Source organism: Thermobia domestica, chromosome 2 (assembly GCF_964235325.1).
Source record: "Thermobia domestica chromosome 2, izTheDome1.hap1.1, whole genome shotgun sequence".
Lineage (NCBI taxonomy): Eukaryota > Metazoa > Arthropoda > Insecta > Zygentoma > Lepismatidae > Thermobia > Thermobia domestica.
Window position 1 is genome coordinate 58,968,376 of NC_137455.1, and position 20,867 is coordinate 58,989,242.

General features: G+C 35.4%; 1 protein-coding gene across 1 annotated transcript in view; it reads left to right on the forward strand.

Moving 5' to 3' along the window:
- LOC145672512 (trissin receptor-like) overlaps positions 1–20,867 on the forward strand; it is a 145,118-nt gene that overhangs the window by 71,376 nt on the left and 52,875 nt on the right. Inside the window, exon 3 of the mRNA XM_081741675.1 lies at positions 13,308–13,452. Coding sequence (XP_081597801.1) covers positions 13,308–13,452 — 145 coding nt within the window. The remainder of the gene's footprint in view (positions 1–13,307; positions 13,453–20,867) is intronic.

The window sequence follows — 20,867 nt, forward strand, 5'->3', positions numbered from 1 at the left end:
CCACACATCCACTCCTCCGCTAAAAAATTAAAAGTTGTCCCATATGCTTGCAAAGTGTTTTAACATTCTGCATCATCCTGTTTATAGTCCGAATCTTGCGTCCTGCGATTTTTGGTTAACTTAAGAATTACCTTAAGGACAAACGCTACTGTTGTGACGCGGAGATGAAAGCAGCAGTTCGGCAATGGTGTAACCAGCAGCCACCATAATTCTTCGCCGATGGCATGAGAAACCCTGTTTCGCGTTGGCGCAAATGTGTTGTCCGTCATGGAGAATATGATGAAAAGTGATAGCAAACATTACAAGCTTTCCACTGATACCTGTATATCGTTCATATCTGTCAAACATAAAATATATATATAACTGGTTGGAGACATTGCTTTCTTAATTACCTTTGTACATATTTTTGTTTAAAGACATATTGGAAGAATTATAGTACCCACGACAGATTCGTAGCCAGTGAAAATGTTTAGAGATGATGTGTTCTGAGGGCACAACTATAAACTCATATGATAACATCATTATCTTCCTAACGTCGGAAGGAAAGGAATATTGAGGGGGGTGAATTATCTGTCTACGGATAGGATCTGCGACTGATCGATCGATTACCGTAAATGTAGAACAGCTGCACGGAGCTTACTAGTTGTCCTGTCAACATAGCAGGGGTGTCACATATTTGGACCGCGCCAGTATCCAACGTTGGTTGCAGAGGGTCAAAAGACCTAGATTTTCGAGATTAGTCCAAGAAATTATGGCTTTGTTTTTCTGGGATCTGTGCGGCGTTATTTTCATAGACATCGTGGAACATGGATCAACAATTAACAAAGAGCTTTATTGTTTGTTAGTGGATAAGGCACGGCGTGCTCTCCAGGCCAAGAGCTGAAAGGTGAGGAAAACAAACTCTATCACGACAATGCGAAACCACACACAGCCAAGATGACACAACAGAAAATGATGTAAAATGGGATAGGAAGTCGTCCCTCATCCTACCTATAGTCCGTACGTGGTTCTTTTGCATTTTCCTGTTTAGTAGTCTGAAGACTCAGCTGAGAGGGAAAACATTCGACAGAGACAAGGCCTTCATTTCTTGTGCGAAACAATGATGTAAAATTCAGCAAGCTGAAATTTACCAAAATGCATTCAAGGTTTGGGATGAATGTTGAACGAAATGCATCACAGCAAATGCAGTTCTTATAGCCAAAAGGTCAAAGTATGTTCATCTAAAATTTCATCTCATAGTGGAAGCATAAAAAATAAAACATCCATCTGAGCAAATGTTATTCTTTGTATATAATCATGCCTATATGTCATCTTTTCGTAAACATGGCATAAATGTCCAAAATCGGCGAAACAAAACATTTTATTACATTTCCCTCTCTTCGTACACGATAGAAATAATAATATGTCTATGTTATGCAGTATATGTGCGTGCAGTGTGGCTAGATACTAGCGTGAAAATTTGTTTTGAAATATCGGAAACTTTCAAAATATAGTATGTCCCACACATAAAATGTTACGAAAACTTGGATTAAAAGTTCCATCAAATCGTTCTTAAAAGTGTAGTTTACTATACTTGTTTTCAATAAATATTATTGCTCCTTATACAATATTATACTCATAAATTATTATATAATATACTATTATATTTATACAATATTAAACTTATAAAGATTATTGCTATAGTTCTAGAATATTTTTAGGGCTTAACTGAAAACAAATATTGCCCACAGATGAGACGCGTACCGATCGATAGTTCCTATTGATCCAAACATAATGATATGCGTGGGTGTAAAATAGATCGTGCGTACCTATAGAGAAAGTGGATAAAAAAACTAATTTCTTTGTAAACCCAAAAATTGATGTACGAGAATCATGTCACTTATTGAGGTGAAATTAATGGTAAACTATACTCTCTTTAAGCTCTCTTTAAGCTGTACTAGCAAGTGGACAATATAGTACAGTAAATATGAAATAACGTAAAATTGTCATTGATTCTTAACTTTCTAATTTCTCATTAATTAAAATAGTGTCCAAAAATTAGATATAATTGTAACAAACGATATATCACATTTATTTAAAAAAGAATATACATGTCCGTAAAGTCTCTTTCGACAAAATCAAGAAAAAACAAACTTTTGTGACGCTAAAAAGAATGCTATTTATTGCCAATAACAGTCACCAGTTTTTGTTTGTGCTGGAAGAAATGTTAAATATTTGTGTTTTGTTTATGAAACCTAAAATCAAATTAAATCTTTGTGTTACGTCCCACGCTTATGACGGCTAAGCTAAAGAAATTGGTGATGATGAGAATTGAACACAATGGTGGAATGAAGAAAGTAGGAGGAATCGGGAGAATCTCGAGAAAACGCACCCACACGGTGTTTCTCCACCACTATATTCACTTCGCGCAAGCTGGAATCGAATCAAGGATCCATGCACCAGAGGTGAATGCTCTATCACTGAATGTTCTATCTGTTTATGCAGCAAAATGTAGTGTTAACTAGCATTGTACAGTACATATATATTGCTATTTGTATTTTACTAACGATGACACACATGCTTCTTTATCATATACTATCTGATGAAGCAGATATTTGAGAATACACATTATAGTCGGGCGTACATATAGGTGCACATAATGGTGGAAGAACCAAGCTCAACCCACAAATGTCATCGTCTCCGTGGCTACAGGGCACTCCTATTCAGATACCGAAATATTCCTGAAAGTCTCTCACCTATTCGTCTTCAAAGATCAGAGAGAACTTCGTCCTGGCACTGGTGATGTGGCCACCGGTTCCCATAGGAAAGGATTTTGTCTGTGCTTGGACAATATCCAGACGCTGAAATTCGTCCATTATGTCCAACCTTTCATTGATTACAATCTTGGAAACTCCATGCGATCATAAATCAGATGAACGCACGTTGACGAGGTCACCATCCAAATCTTCGTTACAAGTCGTAGATCATGCGGAGAGGCGAGTTCTTGTCCAAGTAAACAGGACCATAGCTAAGCGCCACCTGAACACGTTGAAACTTGGAGGATCCCAGAATGCATTGGTGTCTCTCCAATGAGACAAACTTTGTCCAGGACCAAAACAAACCATACAAATTTGTTCGTTGTTGTGTAAAAGCCACGAAAAAGTTACAACTGTCATGCACACCAAATTTCCAGCCTCAGGGATGGTTCTTGGGATCGTGAGAAGTGATGGTGACGTGATGCCTCCATATTTCTTTTGCCGAGGTGCGAGTGTGAACGCTGTTGCGTACACCGAGATGTTGAAAATGGTTGCTAGACTACTGCTGTAGCATAGGTAGACTATACTTTCCAACAGGAATTCGTTCCATCCAATACAGTTATACCACCCAAGAATGGCTGGCCAACATTTTCCATGATAATATCACTCCTAATATGTGGCTGGCCAGCTACCCAGATGTTAACCCAATTTACCATTACGTACGGAACGTGCTTGAGAGAGACTCTAGCAAGCGTTCACACAAGAGTATTTAGGCTTTCAGGGCAGCTATTGTGGATGCAATGGCGAACATTCCCAAGATATATCTCCTTGTCATCTGTAGGCGGTTTCGACATCGTGTATTTGCTGTTATTTCGGCTTATGTTGAATGATAATTGTTCTCTCTTCATAACCTGTTCTTTATTGCCTGTGTACATGACTTTATTCTCAAACATCTGCCGTACCCTGTACTTGTTAAACGTCAGCCTATCTTGCCAACCAAAACTACTGAACACGTTTCGAATTGTTTACGCTACATTAACTGATACCTTAAACCAGGAAAGATTTGTGTCATTTTACTTGGCTAGTACAATTATCATAAGAAGCGAGAATCAACTGGTGAAATTACCACCAAATTCATATAGGAAATTTTGTAACAATGAGCATATTAAAGATGACATAATACCAAGTTGCCGACAATGAAAATTTCCTTTGTGTTACTTTAACTTATTTTTACAGTTCTCTTCACGAAGAAGTAAAAGACTTCCCGTTTTATTTCGTATTTTTTATATAACTGATCTTCATTGCAAAATATCAAACATGCCTGAGAAAGGTCTCAAGGTGACAATAACAAATCAATAACAAATCTTGTACATCTACATTCAATAATTCAAAGCAAATACATAGTAAAAGTTACGTGAATCAAAAAGTGATAGATTACTTTGAAAGTCGTTTCAAGTTTTTGGTAGTTAGACGATAGAGTTATATTTTAGTTAAATTGATTGCAGCAGATTCGGAATATCTATTGCACGCTATTGACTCGTATTGATTGATTTCATTGACATACCACTAGCACGAGGAACAAATCATTCGCAAAGGTACAAATCGAGGTAGTGAGCTGTATTTTTACTATGACATTTACATGTAAAAGAACTGTAACAGGGATAACGCTTGACTAAATAGTTTGTTGTGAATAAAGGGATATGTGAGACGAATAGAGGTCGATGGTAACTGAAAAAATAAAGTTTATACCTAGGTAGAATAATCCTTTATGTCGGACACTATCGAATGTTTTCTTCAAGTTGAATTAAGTGACAGTGATAGATTATATTCAATTAATTATTGATTAAAATTCATAGGCAAGACTGTATTAAGGGCGGAATTGTATACTTATGTCCAAAATGATTGTCGCATATCTACAGGTATAACTGTCTTCTTGTAAGAATATAATTTGATAATAATTTTGCAGGGCACGTTTAATACTGACACTATGTGTATAATTGGGAAATGTATATTTGTGGTAAATTCCATAGGAAAAGAATTATAAATACGGAAATTGGAATGAGTAAAACAAAATGTTGCTAAATGGACAAGAAAGTTTTATTTTCGTTTTATTGTTCTTATTTACTGCTCTTTTGACATGAAATTTACCACATACATGTCTTTGCCGATTATACACATACTAACATTATAAGCAATACCGAACGAATTCGTTATCAAATTATATTCTTACAACAACGTATTTATAGACATGCGACAATAATTTTGGACATGAGTGTACATTGTGTATCAGAAAACTCATATTGATTTATTTACTTAGCTTACAGACATGGTTTTGTTGTCATTTTGTAGCAAAATACATGAAGTTTTTTTTAAAAAAAAAACCTTATACCTAAAGAGGTCAATGTGCCTTCATTGGTGATGTTGCACACATCCCATTTGAAGTCTCGCTTCCTGTACAACGTCTACAGACGTACGAGGACGACCTGAAGACTTGTTGTGTCTTACCGATCATCTAGTTTCATTGTGCTACTGATAAATAGGCCTACTGCGAGGATCTTTTACCATACTTTGAACAAAAAATATCTTGCAGAATTGTCGCAGACTTGGATTCTTCACACAAAACACACAACTAGCACGCACGGGACCAGTAAATACAGCCATCTTTGCTGCAACTGCCGCTAGCGTTTGCGGTGGCTTGTTTCTGAACTAGTGTACTACATGAGTCAAAACATGACGCATTTCGCTACAAAATGACACCAAGGCCACGTCTACAAGGTAAATAAAAAAATGAATATGAGTTTTCAAATTTGTAATGTGGTTTTTGATACACCCTGTATTTGGTGATTTGGTATAAGATCGTAAGTGAAAATAAATACGACGAGGAGATAAAGGGATGCAGATACAGAATGCAACACAATTTCCGTGTTAACATAGATTTTGTTTCATCTTCTGTGTTGATTGACATTTAAAAGAAATTATTTTTTTTATATAATTCAGCACTTGTCGTTTACATTTCTCTAGAAGTTCAATTATTTCTTTAGAAGATTCATTGTGTAAAGTTTTTTGGTAAAAGAAAAAAATCCATAATTCAAAAGCAGTAGGTTATTTCTCCAATCTTTTGAGCGTCATCTGTTAGTGAAATGTGACCTTACATACTTTATTAATGAATCTTATTATTTTTTGTGATTTTTTAATTTTCTTTCAAGAGAATTCAATATTTCAACGGATATAAACATTTTATAAACGTGGTATTCAGACAGACGTCCAGCCGTCTGTTTTTCAACGTAGTGACTTTCACAAACACCATCTAAATTGTCGAGATTTTTTTTTTGTTAAAATTATTAACCAGCTGGCATTTCCTTATTACAAAGAAATAATTCAGTAATTAAAATAAAAACGTGGTACAAAACGTAACTTTAATATGAAAACAGTTTTTATGCTCGCATAAAGCACATTTAAAGATCATTTGCCTAGTATAAAAGTTCTGTTATAATAAGATACACTGAACTAATGCAGCTCGTATATGCTTTACTATTTTTTTTCTGTACATACATTTTTTCTCCACTTTCGTCCATAAGTTTCCTGTACATTTTTCGAATTTTTCCTTTCAACTAAGTAATTGTAAATATATTTTTTTTTCTAAAAGAATCAAAGAAAAACAAGTACTACTATTAAAATAATTTTTAGTGGTGTTCAAAATGGTGGTGTTCTATATCTAGTTACATTTTATTCGTTAAATTGTAAATATCGTAAAATAAATACTAGAATTACAAATGGATTGTTTGCTGTCTACTTTGCTAGAACCGAATAGGGTCACTATCTTCTGTTGATTCGCTAATACCAAAAGGTTGAAAACCACTGTCATAGACCATATACAATTTTTCTTGATATACAGGCTCATTAGTTTGGATCGACAATAGATATTCTTAATGACAATAAATTTAAAATACAAATTGACAAATTATGTTTAGCTGTGTTTTAGTCAGTATCTTTTGTACATCTTATATAGTAGTAACGCCCTCGTATATATACTAGCATCTTATATACTAGTAACTAGTGCAAAGACTCCTCGTGGCTAAGCGGTTAACGATCTTGCCTTTAGCATGGGAGACCCGGATTCTATTTTCCACCGGAGCGCATGTGTTTCGGATTACAGGTTAAACTTTAGGTCCACGTCTCATATAGCCTCACTGCTGAAAGGGACGTTAAACTGAAATCAACTCAACTAGTAACCTGCATGAATAGTCCTGATAGTGTTGTGTTACTTCGCTGTATTAATTACTTAATAACATGAATAGTATTACTGTAACCTAGAATACTGTAATTGGGCAATAACCAATGGTATGCTTTTCCTTTAAATGAAATAAATAAATAAATATAGATTATGTCAAAGAATGACGCCACCAATCTAAATTTTGAAAAGAAAGGATTCAAAATTATTTCTGCTATTTATTCAAGTTAAAATGAACTACATTTTATTTTGTGAATGCAAACAGATCAAATCTTAAATTTAAACAGCATTTGGAAATAAGCAGCACACGTAATAGCTTTAGTCCATTCGCATACTTTGACACGTGTTCACATATACAACCTAAAATTAGATAATCACTGAACAAAGCAAACCAACTTTTATTACACAATTAATATACACTTTTACCAACTAAATATGATGAAGCCTAACTAGATCTGATGATGCAAAATATTTAGTTGGCAAAACAGTCACACAATATTAATTTTATAATAATAATCGGTTTTCTTTATCCAGTGATTAATTTATCTAACTTAGTATATGATAGGCAAAACTGGTATAATTGAGAGTATTACAACCTTTAAAGCAAGCAAGCAAACAAGCAACCGACATGCCTTCTGAAAATATCTATAGTTGTTTTCCATAAATAAGTACCATAACCATAAAATAATTATGAATTTATTTATCTTAATGCGATATTTATTTCCAGTTAAAATATTAAAATTTCGTATGTACAGTCCTATTCAAAAAAGTTCTTGGACATCTACTTTGCTTTAGAAAATCATGTTCGAAAAAGCGTACGTAGGAAATTCTTATAGTTCACTTGTAAATAAAGATCTCAACTGATCAATAAGTAAATAAATCCATATTTCTTGTAATTTAATTCCAACGTTAGGTAAGAGTGCAGAGGTTTTCAAAGAAAGGTGGGTGGTCAGGTTCTCTTTAACAAGATTGTACATTTGCTGGAAAACGGTCCTTTTAGGTGTAGAAAGATAGGGTAAAAAGTCATATTCTTTTGAACCAGATTATTTAATTTTGTTTTATAGACAGAGTTAATCCAGTATACTCAGGGATTTATATGTAGCCAGGGAAGCCTGGGAATTTCCCCCCTTCTAAGTTTTGGTTTCCCTGTCTCTAAGTTTAATTTAGTCTTCCCAGCCTGGGAAGATATTTTCCACCTTTTTAAAGCTATACAATCTGTTTTAAAGTACAATGATTCAACTTCATGTTTTAGTAACTTTTTTTTTACTCTTTTAGTATGTTAATTGTCGCGAACTATGCTGGTCTTGTTTATAAAATTGTTTCTAGAAGAAAAATCTTGCAGCTGATACCACTGCTTTTCATTCTTCATCTGAGTAGCAAGTAATAATAATAATAATAATAATAATAATAATAATAATAACAATAAACAGTTTCAGTTATCAGTGAGCAGTCACTGCAGTTGTGAATTGGTAGCTTCTTCGTTCACAAGCACGTTATAAGGAAATTGATATTAGACTATATTTTAATAAAAGAAAAGCTCCTGAAGATGTAAAGGCAAGTAATCCCGGTACACAAAGTAACAGGCTTTCGTCTGAAGGTAGTGCAACGTCGGAAACCGCAATATAGACCGCATTAATAAAGTGGAAAAAAATGAACTTGGGGGTCGCCTATCAAACTAGTACCATAATTTCAAAGTAGATAGGTTTAAAAACAACGTTGTCCCAACCCCACTTTAAAGTTGTTCTGCTATACGGAACACAATCTTGCATAAATATTCCCCCCTTCTACAAAACCCACAAATAAATCACAGAGTATACTCATATCATTTATATAGATGCTATCAGCGTTTACCGTTTAAATATTTATTGCTACCACAATATAGTACAATGCACAGTATTATACGAGGAGTGATCAGAAAGTAAGGTTACAAAACCTGCAGTGAAATGTGTATATATTATTTCATACAATCAATACAGACAACAGATAGTACCTACATTAGGTTATATCTCGACATACTCTTCATATCGGTTGAGGCAATTGTCGCATCGTGGGATGAGTTTGAAGGTTCTTTTCTGGTAAAAATCGTCTGAAGCGAAGTAACGGCCTCCTAGGTGCTGCTTTAAGAGTAGGAACAATTGAAAGTCGCTTGGAGCGAGGTTCGGCCTGTAGAAAAATTGGTCGATGATGCTAATCCCGTGCTGGGTTGGCCACTGCGCTCCTCGCCGGTAATATATTCTTTTCCCAGCCGCAACCTTTCAACCCCATTCTGCGACATGCTGACGAGACATTAGTCTCTTTGTAAACTTCTAAAAGCTGCCGGTGAATTTGAGTAGCTGTTACATGTTTCGTCCACATAAATCGAGTACTGAACCGACTTTTTTTGCGAGACCAATTTTCCAAACGAGTCACCATTTGTGTTTACCTACAACTAGCGCCGTAGGTGGCAGGTGGCTGAAACTCTGCACAGTTGCCAACTCCATATATTAAAATTGCCACTTCTTTATAAGAGACGAAACTCCGGAGATGTCGGCCTTATAACCTTAGTTTCTGATGCTCCCTGGTACTTTTCTGAACGACGAAACATTTATACGCACACCTCTCAATTAGAACACAATTATCATATCACAATAATTGTGTCAAAATTAATTACAGAAAATAGATAGACATAAAATATGCAAAGAATGCATATTAATTCATTTTCCCCTTTCAGTGTCATGTAATTCACTAAAGCAATATCAATTCACAAGAGTTCTCTAATTGCAATTGATATGCTGTTTTTGTCATAAATTATTATCATAATGAAATTTGTTAGGAAACTGGATAATTATGAAAACAAAGAACTGAATTTTAAAAATGAAAAAAAAAAAAAAAAACAGCACGTGGATACTAATATATCATTGTCATTTTCCATTTTCCTGTACGAGTGATATTTATGGTAATCTCTATTATTAACATAAATAAAAAAGCTTGACATTCGACAAAGAAATATTTCAATCGCATATAAATACTGTCTATTGCCATCAACACCTGCCAGACTAAAGCACAATCAGGAAAGGAATTTTATTTGGTGTAATAAAGGATTAATTGATCAACTTGTAACATCAAAGGAATACGTTAATTACATACAAAATATGGTAATAATAATAATAATGAAAATAAAAGTAGTATTATTGTTATTACTAAATGATTTTATATAAAGACAGTGCCATTTTTAGAATTAATTTAAAATAATGAGCAGTATCCATGTAAAATGTAAATAAAATGTAAATAAAATAAAATTTTCCTTGTACAACATCCCAGTAAGGAGAAATATTTTTCTTCCTTATCAACATGGACTGACAAACCCAAAGGAGCTTTAAGTATCATTACAATTTATGATATACCTTATAACATTTTATGATTACACATCGAGTTCGACAAAAAACTAAAAAGTTAAAAGTTTTCATTCAGGATTTAAATAGTTTAAGGAAGATTGGTCTTTTTTTTTAAAAAAAAAAAAAATCGAAGATATTCTTTTTTGAAAGTTATAACTCGATTATAAGACTGTCCATGGCTTTGGATTGATTATTTTGACAAACGAAACACTGACTAAAGCTGAAGAAGGATATGTTAGATATCAGAAACCGTTATTATAATTTAAAATAAAGTGTGTTTTAAGCTTTGGTCAGTGTTTCTTTTGTCAAAATTATAACTCGATATGTTGAAGATTATAAGATCATAATATTTATTGAACGTTATTGTTCACATTTGATATTGAAAATAAGAAAACTACGTATATGATCAAGTAGGATTAAATATTTAGCAATATGATCATTCAGACCACAAGGTAATCAAATCAATTACCAAACTTGTCAGAGAAATAGACACGAAGTTTGTACAGTAAACTTAAGCACACGGAAAACTTATCACTGGCTATTACATTATAAGATTTAGATATTTAGATATTTACAATATTGGGACATGCATCTTTTAAGCTCTGAAGGGAGCTTTGATAGAGCGCTTGAAGACAAAATACAACGAAAAGTGGACTTGATTGTTTTATGCACTGAACACACCGTACGTAAATCGTTTAAAAAGTTGATACTTAAGGAACGAACATTATCATTTTCTCCTTTCAATCCTTTTTGCTGTACTTTTTGTAAACTTTTAGATTAATGCTTTTGCTGCTCCTTTGTTACTACTAACTTTCAGAGGCTTCTAAGGGTTATCAGTCAATATGTTTGACTAATTGACTGTCTAACTGTCTTGTCAACTCTCGTAAGCTCAAGAGCTTAATTTCGCCTGTCAAATTGATGAAAAATTGGAAATAGCACATCAAACTTAATGTTTCTTTTATACATACCTTCCAGTGATCTACATTTTTTTTTTTACTGGAAATTACCGACCTGGAATTTATTTAACGAAGCAATGACTCGTTACACAATAATGCCATACAACATGCCGCTCGAGCAATCTTCCAAAGCAACAAGTATTCATAAGAGAATTACATTACCGTACATGATTGTTTGGTAAACTTCAATGCTACTATTACATGAAAATTAAAAATTAACAAAACCAGGGGAAATTTTCAATAAATTGTCGCTTGTTTAAAACATTTGAAATTTTGATGATAAAGTCGTATGGCGAGAGTGTAGAATCAGTGAAATCACCTATATTAGGTTGAAAAATTCTTATTTTATGCAACTTAGTTGTTTGTGCGTGCGGTATATATTTTAATCATGCTCGATCTTAGGCATACACGGTTCTGATTTATTGGAGTTTTCTGTTTCTCACCACATACCATAAATATAGCACAAGTCGAACGCCAGATGATGTCGATCCTTGTAGCCGAGCATGCTAGCGAGTGGGCTAGTCATGAAACTGAGTTTTGACGTGGGTTCGAACGGTTTTCAAGGAAAGTTTTTAAAACTTCTCCTTAATTTTCATAACACTTATATCATTAAAATGCGATGAAAATAATACTCATATGCTATTGTACGTGATATATAAAGCATAAATTGTGCTTTTTCCACCATTTACCTAAAGGTTTCTGATAGCCGTTATAAACAATGACGTTATAAGCTAACAGGATAGTAAGAAGTGGGTCCCTCGCGATGCGAGGGGTTGTAGGTGCCGGAGGCACCAGGAAGTGTGCTAAAATAGACATACGCTTTTCCTTGGAGTAGTTAACTTTACATTGAAGTTGTACCATCCAGTCATGACGTAATGTCACGTGGTAATTACTCACTATGCACGAACAACTTCATTGATTAAAAAAGCGATTTACTTACCAAGTGTCAGCGAGCGAAGGGTTTTCGAAGCCCCGCAGGGCTGGGTTTGTTCCACCTTTGCTATGTAAACTTTCAACAATGTTTACACTTGATAAAACTTGTAGCAAATGAATTCTTCATCATTGGTGTCGTCCAAACCAATCAATTCGTCGTGTACTCATACATCGCACCCTTTACAGCTTCGCGTGTTACCGATCCATTCTTTGTCGCATAATGAACGATATCTCGATACCTCGAACGCTCAGAACCACACGAAAATTTGCTTAGAATATACCCAAAAGCAGTTTTATGAGCCATTCGCATGCATTAAAAATAAATATTTACATTATGAAAAACCAACATAGAATTCGAACCTGCGAACCTCATAGTTAACAACTAGGCCCAAACACGATAGACCGCCCCAATACAGCGGACGGCACTGGCCAAGAAAGAATAACAACTTAACACACATTCAAGTTGCCAGTTTCTAAGTATTTAATAATGCTTACACGTTTTGTAGGGTAATGAGGGCCAGTAGATTTTTGATGGGCCATATTTACCGACCATGTACTCGTCATTTTATAAATCATTATCTACAAACATGTTTCGAATTAAAACGAAGTAACTACTATCTCAAATACATACTATGATCCTCGCAAATATATAGGATGTTTCGGGTTAGCTTCGGATTAGTGACACAGAGAAAATGAATTTACTTTGCCCCCCCCCCCTAAATTATATCAACATGGAAACTGGCACTCGATCTCGATCTTCAACACTCCCAGTGTTCCGTCTAATCATGCACAAGAAGACGATCTCTCTCAAGCAGGCATTGTGTGAGTAATCGCTACTTGTGATGTTGTCAGATTTCTCCTACAGTGATTCTAACCTATGAAATTTTCCACTGGGTCTTATTCTCTAAGGGCCTTATTTACCGCAAGTACCTTATTATTATTTATGTTATTTATATTATCCTAAGAAAGAGACGCCAAACTTTTAACAGTGATGCTCATATTGCTTGCAACCTTTCCAGTTACCATTAAATACAATGATATTCTTATATTGATCCAACTTGTCTGTTCTATTTTCCAGGTAACCTGCTTGTGATCTTGGTGGTAACTCTCCACAGAAGACTGAGGACAATTACTAATTTCTTTCTGGCTAATCTTGCATTTGCGGATCTCTGTGTTGGAGTCTTCTGTGTCTTTCAAAATCTATCTTTATATTTAATTACAAGGTAATACATATTTTACATATTTTTATATATTAGATATTTTTCTCTATTTATTACCAAGTGTGCTTTATGAAATAATATTAATAACTACTTAGTATTATAATCATTTTGTGATTGAATCATACATGCAGTAGAATGAACGTCAGTGGCGTATTTACGATTTTGTTTCGGGGGGGGGGGGCTTTGATAACTTTCGGGGGAGCGCTTTGCCTGAAAATGTGAAAATTCTGCAAGATATTTCATATACTTTACTATAGTAAGTAAGATTTCGGGGGAGCTTAAGCCCGGAAAGCCCTCCCCCTAAATACGCTACTGATGAACGTCAATACTGTAATGTGGACAAGATAATGTGAACCAAAAATATCCACAGCTAATACTAAAATAAAGAGCAAACTAATAATATTGGCATGATAGAATTATTCTTGAAGAGGAATCAAGATATATTTCAAGATGTGAATGATATTTCCTGTTCAAGACTCTGTGTTATCTCGGTGATAAGCGCTTGATGTCACTTCACTAAATTTTGATTATATATATTGCTGTATCATCATCCATGTAGTTGAAAGAACTAGAATGTATATCTGAACAAACTACTCTATGTTTAATTCTTTAAGTAACATAAATACATATTTATCAACACTTTCCTGTTAGTTTTTTTCAATTTTAAATAAACTTTGAAATTTCACTTAGTTTGGAATGGAGTTTAAGGAACTAACTATTAGCTGTTTTCTAAATTACACTTTATTTTCGAAATCACTTATAGATTGATATCAGAATAATGGCAAAATCTGGGATTAGAAACACGTCAGATATTTGGCTTGGCATCGGTCTGGCGGCGAGCACAGGCCAGGATAGCGGCTGTAGTGTGTTAGCATGAATTCCAAACTACTTGAAAAGCAGTAGAACAGGAGTGTACAATAATCTGAGTAGACGATGGTAGTGTAAAATGGGCGACCTTTCTGATTTTCAGAGAACAAATTGTTGGCGCTCGGTTATATGCTGCGGGATCGACGAAAGTGACAAATGTAAAAAAGTGAAATGAAATATTAAGTTTTACGTCCCACGCTTATGCCGGCTAGGCTAAAGGAGACGGTGATTATGAGAAATCAATGAAATGTGGAAAGTGGGAGGAAACGGGAGAGCCCCGAGAAAACCCATGCACCGGTGTTTGTCCACCACAAAGTTCACTTGGCGGGAGCTGGGATCGAACCAAGGATCCCACACACCAGAGGTGAACGCTCTACCACTGAGCCACCGCGGTCCCGAAAGTGGCAAATGTGTTCCGTGTGTCGTGAAAGACAGTTTCCAAGATGATGACGACCCACAAATCTCACGGCAAAACCACATCAGCAAAGAGGAACAATGATCGGAAGAACAACCTGTGACAGTTCTGACGAGCATTAAAGCGGATTGTCCTTCAAAACGTCGTACGACTACGGTGCGTGTGGCAGGATAACTTAAACAACACCTCTCACAGCTTCATTTGACAATCTCGGTATCCGCTGCAAGTTACATGATATGGACATACGAAGTCGGGTTGCAAGGATGTAACCGCTATAATGTACTGTAACGCTTTAGCATGATTCCAATGGTGCCATACATATGTAAAATGAATTGCTATGACGGGAAACGTGTCGTATGTTGAGAGGACTCATCGTTTACTTTACTTCAATCCAGGAGCAGTGTTCATGAATGTTGAACATCCAAAGAGGTGTAATCCTCAGTGACTCTGCCCAATCATGAAACACTTTGGTGGACCTATGATACAGTAGAGCACAGTGGCGTATTTAGGATTTTGTTTCGGAGGCGCTATGCACGACACGTGAATAAGCACTCATATTTTTCCTTCGAAATGGTAAGAAGGATTATTGTTGTACGTGGAGTTTCAGGGGGGAAGGGCATGAGTCCAATAGCCTCCCCTCTAAATACGCCACTATGTAAAGCATAATATCCTAATTTTCAGTGGGTTTTGTGCTAACGCTTCCCGGTCTCATCACTGTTCGTGATTATGCTGCCATTACGCAGGGCATCATGTGCGTCATATGTTGTTTCTGAACAATGATGATTTATTTCAGGATAATAATACGGCCATTCACATAGCTAGACGTATTTGCCGTGGTTTGAGGAACATCAGGATAAAGGTGAACACCTTCCCTGACACAACAAATCCTCAAACTTGAACATAATTGAATATCTGTATCCATTTTAAGGACGCGAATACTTCCCAAATTCCCACGGCCATTCTCTTTCACTGCACGTGGAATTGTATAATATTCCACTCGATATCATTTATGACCTCTATAACTCTTACCGGTCGCATCAGAGCTGTTTTAAGCACAAAAGGTAGCCCAGCATCATATTAATATGGAAAGATGTTCTTTTTTCATGTGTTTCAATTATTTTGATAGCTAACTGTATATGATGTCTTTGAAATCGTCGAGAATATATGCTTTACTACCATTCATGTTTGAGTAGAAGAGGTACAATACAAATGGCTTCTTAAACTCGAACTCGAAGCATATCCTTTGCTTTAACTCTGAATTTTTGTTATTATGAAAAATAATATTTATCATAAATAATTTTATTTGATGAGCGTTAGTTAAAAAATACATAACATTGTCTTTAGGGGTTGTTTAGGGTACGCTTTGCAGGTCGTCATGATAAACGTACCATACGAACAAAGCTTGTCGAAGAAATCATTTCCGTTTTAAGCGACACAAGACATAAACTTTGATAGACACACAGTTCCTGTTTTGACTCATTGTTTTTTTGTTATTCTTCTTTTTTCTTTTTTAATGTATGACTGCAGACACGAATAACAGAATTCACATGAACGTTGTGCAGATCTGTTAATAAATGTAGGATATTTTCTATCTTTCCTCTGTATATATCGGTGTGGTAAAATTTGCTTCTGTGCTCAGATGGGGTGCAGTTAAAAAAAAAAAAAAAAAAAAAAACTGGTCCTTGTTTCGGCGGTAGAGTTCGGTAAGAATATAACAGTGTAGCAACTGCGCACATACTATGAAAAGATAATTGTTTAACAGAAAAACTTTGTTTTGTTTGTCATGAAATAGGAGTAATGTTTGTGAGTATTTACTAGGAAATCCATTTTCAAATTCTAGTACTGGTTCCCTTTTCTTATATGGGTTAAAACGTTATGTGAATATCAATATTGAAACAATTGGAGAACAGTGTGCGGAGGCAGAGGTAAACATACTGACGTACCAAAAAAAAAAAGTTTGAGTGTGTCAACATTGAGCCATTAGTTGAAGTCACGTGCACTGAAAATAAGGCTCTTAGCCGCATAGCATCAGAAGAATATCATATCATGTATATGTACGTAACATGCTTGTGTGTTTCTCAGAACATCTACAACCCTGTGTTCACTTTATAGCACAAATTACACACGTTGACACTTTTACATGGTATGTTGGTGTACCTATTTCTGTTTTTGCATACTAGTCCCATTTTTTTCATTTCGTGCATTCAGACATCTTATTTAATTAATTTTTGTAATAATAGTTTACTTACTTTACATACAAAAATTTATGTCAGATTTAGTTAGATTTGCCTACGTCAGATTTTAACCGTGCATATTGATTTGATGTTTGAGTTTAGCATCCCTTTCAGCAGCGAGCTAAATGAGGCCTGTACCTGCAACCAGTGGCGCAAATCTGTCTTCAATATTGGGGGGCCCCAATATTGGGGGACGACGATCCTGGGGGCCCCAAAGCTGATGTGTGCCCCCTATTGTATTTGTGAATATACAATATTTGGCATAATTACAGTGCAATTTGTCTTAAAATCTTCATATATACAAAAAAAAAAAAAAAAAAAATCTCAATTGTCCCCAAGGGCGCCGACTTCTCTGTAAATTTGGGGTGCCCATTCATCTTCTTCATCTGAATGGGCCCCCCAAATTTATAGAGAAATCGGCTTCCTTGGGGACAATTAAGATCTTTTTAGTTGTTGTTGTTATGCCATGCTCAAAATGTTTGTGAAGTTGAAAAACAATCGTGTGGAGGATCAGGGAGCAGAGTTGTCTTCAGCATTGGGAGGCGGGCAGATTTGAGGTTTATTCTGGGGGACATCAATTTCATCTCACTTTCCCCCTGTGGCAATCGGACACAAATCATCCCATTTTTTCCCAAAAAGACACATTTCAAATCGGATTATTGGGGGGACAGTCCCCCGCGTTCCAAGATTGAAGGGGACGTCCCCCTCATCCCCCGGGATTTGTGCCAGTGCCTACAACTTAACGTGGGATTTGAGCCACATGAAATCCCACCGAGAATCGAACCCAGGTCTCTAACGTCGAAGGACACTCCAAATCGAAACTTTCAGTAAAGTGACCAGTGAGACGAAGTCGTATCTAATGTTTCTTTTCTTGTTTTAAACTATTCCAAAACAAGAAAGGAAGAAACAAAAATGTTGAAAGTTATATCCACTTTTTACCATAGCTAACTTGAGGGCTTAATACCTTGCAAGTTCATCGGCCCCTGAAATTGTCTACTAAGATTTTAGGAAATTTGTAAAATAAAGTTTCTTGGAATGTCAAATTTCCTTTGATGCATCTTAAATATCAATATTAATTCAACATGCGCATTAAAATATGCAGCTAGTGAATCACATGAGGCTGGAGCAACAAACTCTGTCATGGCAATATAAGTAGAATTTAAGAAGATCAAATATTCACTTCATTCCGAATTAATTCCAATACACGATTGTGGTGTCAAATTATGCATTACAGTGTAGAGACTAATATATTCAAAATCAGTTTATCAAATGTTTGGGGAAAAATCTCCATTTTGAACATTTAGCCAATATCTTATTTATTTATTTTATTTATTTTTGCAGTTTCTAATTGTTGGTTTAAAAGTTTGTGAACAATAAATTCAGAGTATACGTAACACATGGATGTCACTTACCAAATGTAGAAGGAAAGAACGACAAATGTTCGACACCGTAAAACTCTAAAATGACTTTTTTTTACCAGTCAGGTCTGACAACACTCTAGTTCAGGTTACGATGGTCCTATAAAATATAACGATTTGTGGATTGTAGCCCTTTCGTGTGCGTGTGTGTGTTTATTTATTTGTGTGTAGGTGGCTATCATCTTAAGTTTCGTGGTTTAAAGATAAGAGGAATAAGTATGGAAGCGTGTCATACGGAATGAATTTTTTTGCGCTGATTCTTTAAATAATGGAAAACCAAATGTGCAGAAAAGGGGTGTTCAAAGAATTTTGAGCGCTGCTACTGTTATTTGTTAAGATATTGTAATAAAATATTTGGGAATGAGATTCAAGATGAAATTGCGTAAGATATGTTGTGGTCAGAATCGGACTAGCCAGGACAGGAAGGCAGGAATCCCTGCGGGGCTTTTTTGAAATATATATAATAATGAATATTGAATAACACGGAAAGTAAGATAAAACATGTCTAATGTCTTGGAGTATAGATACACTTCGTAGTTTGTTACGTTCTCAGAGTTCGGTAGCCCCCAGCATTGTATGTAGTCATGGGGTCCCATTATTGGAATGAAACTAACACTGTTGTAAGGTCCTGCTTGGGACCCTTCGTTTGTGGCCTAGTAAGAATATATTTCAACAATATGAAGAATGGGACCCCAGCATCATGTTGCTAAATGTGTATTGGGGCCCCATCAATGCTCCTACATGCCATACGGGGAGGGAAGATGAGACCCTCGAAGTGAGGCTCCTGCCTGGGCGCTATACCCCCCAGTCCGAGACTGGTTGTGGTGTAGGTATATGTCCTGTTTTTCATGAGCTTCTTCCGGAAAGGTCAGTTAAAATGCATTCCATTTGTACTGAAAAGAAACTTTAAGAAAATCTTAATGCTATCTTTTTTATTAACGACCATTGCCGTGGTGATTTATCATGCATTTTTTAATGATTTCTTGTAGTCCCACGTAGCATAGTCGCAAACGTTCTTGACTTTGCTTGTAGCGGTCCGTGTTCGATTCGTGCTGGAGACATTTCGTCGAAAATGTATAACAGCGTTTTCAGACTAGTCAATCTGAATAAGGTTTTGCTGAGTTTTCCACATTCACATAAGGCAAATGTAGGGATGGTATCTAATATTCAAATCCCTGATCGTGTCCTTCCTTCACCATTCTTTTTCCTCTTGATCCTTCTCCGGATAATGTGTGCGCCAAGAAACATCTTTCTTCATACGTGACAGGGTTGAGGCGAAAGATGCGGTAATGCCTAGAAATATGTATGAATAAAAAATAATTTCTTTTTATTAGTTTAGCAACTTCCAAATTATATTAAAAGACATATTTTATTTTAACATTCCATGATTATGACCTTCCGGCTAAGGGAGACGGAAGATTAAAGCAAGTGGATGATGATGCAAGAAGTAGTGGAATGAGAGTGTGGGAGGAAACGAGATCAATCCAAGAAAACCCATGGACACAATGTTGTCTGCCAGAAACATTTGACCGGTTATCAAACCAGGAATCAGACATACCAGAAATAAGCAATCTATAACTGAGCCACCGTCACCGCAACAGTTTCCAAATTTGAAAAGAAACATAAGGTAAATTTTTATCAATCATAACAATAGAAGAATCAGATTATCATTAACAGTAAACCCACAGATAATTATCTAAAATCCTTCGTATTTTTACTTGCATTATTATGCTGAAAATGAACTGTCTTGGATACTTGACTAAACTATGGACTACCTATACTAGATTTGTAAGGAATTCTGGCAATAGTTTATCTTGATGAAAGTAAGATATATTTTGAAAGTACGGTATATAGGTAAACCAATCTATAGGGTCACAATATAGTAGACTTAACTCATGTGTGCCTTTTGTGTGAGAGGTATGACATTGTTATCAATAAAACCAAATCTTAAAAAAAATAAAATAAAATAAAAAATAAAAATAAATAAATTTGAAAAATCAATAGAAGTTAACTAGTTAACTAGAATATTGTAAATGAAACCACATCAAGTGAACGTGTTATTTTATAATCTTCTCCTCAGGACATAGTAAACTCCGTATAAAAATGACAACAATCTCTTGATAATACAACTGTATAATTTTGGTCCCATCATACGGAAGCAGTTTTCATTTTCAGAAGTTTCTTTCTAACTGACAGGTTAGAGTATGCTTGTTTTATCTTGGCACACTTCCCGTTACTGTACTTGATTGACCTTTAAAGTATTTTCTGCTAGCACTCACGTAAATGTTTTAATCCAATAGATGTTTTATTACCTTTGTCGTCGTCGGTGACGTTAGTTTTCAGTCAATCCATCAAATGAGGTCATTGCTGTTTCGTGAGTAGTTGAAGAGTTTAGTTGTCGCACGTGAACAAGTGTGTTAAGGTGATTTGTGAGTGGTGTTGGCGCTTGGCTGTTTCTCTAGTGTCGTGCTGGAGTTGTTTATT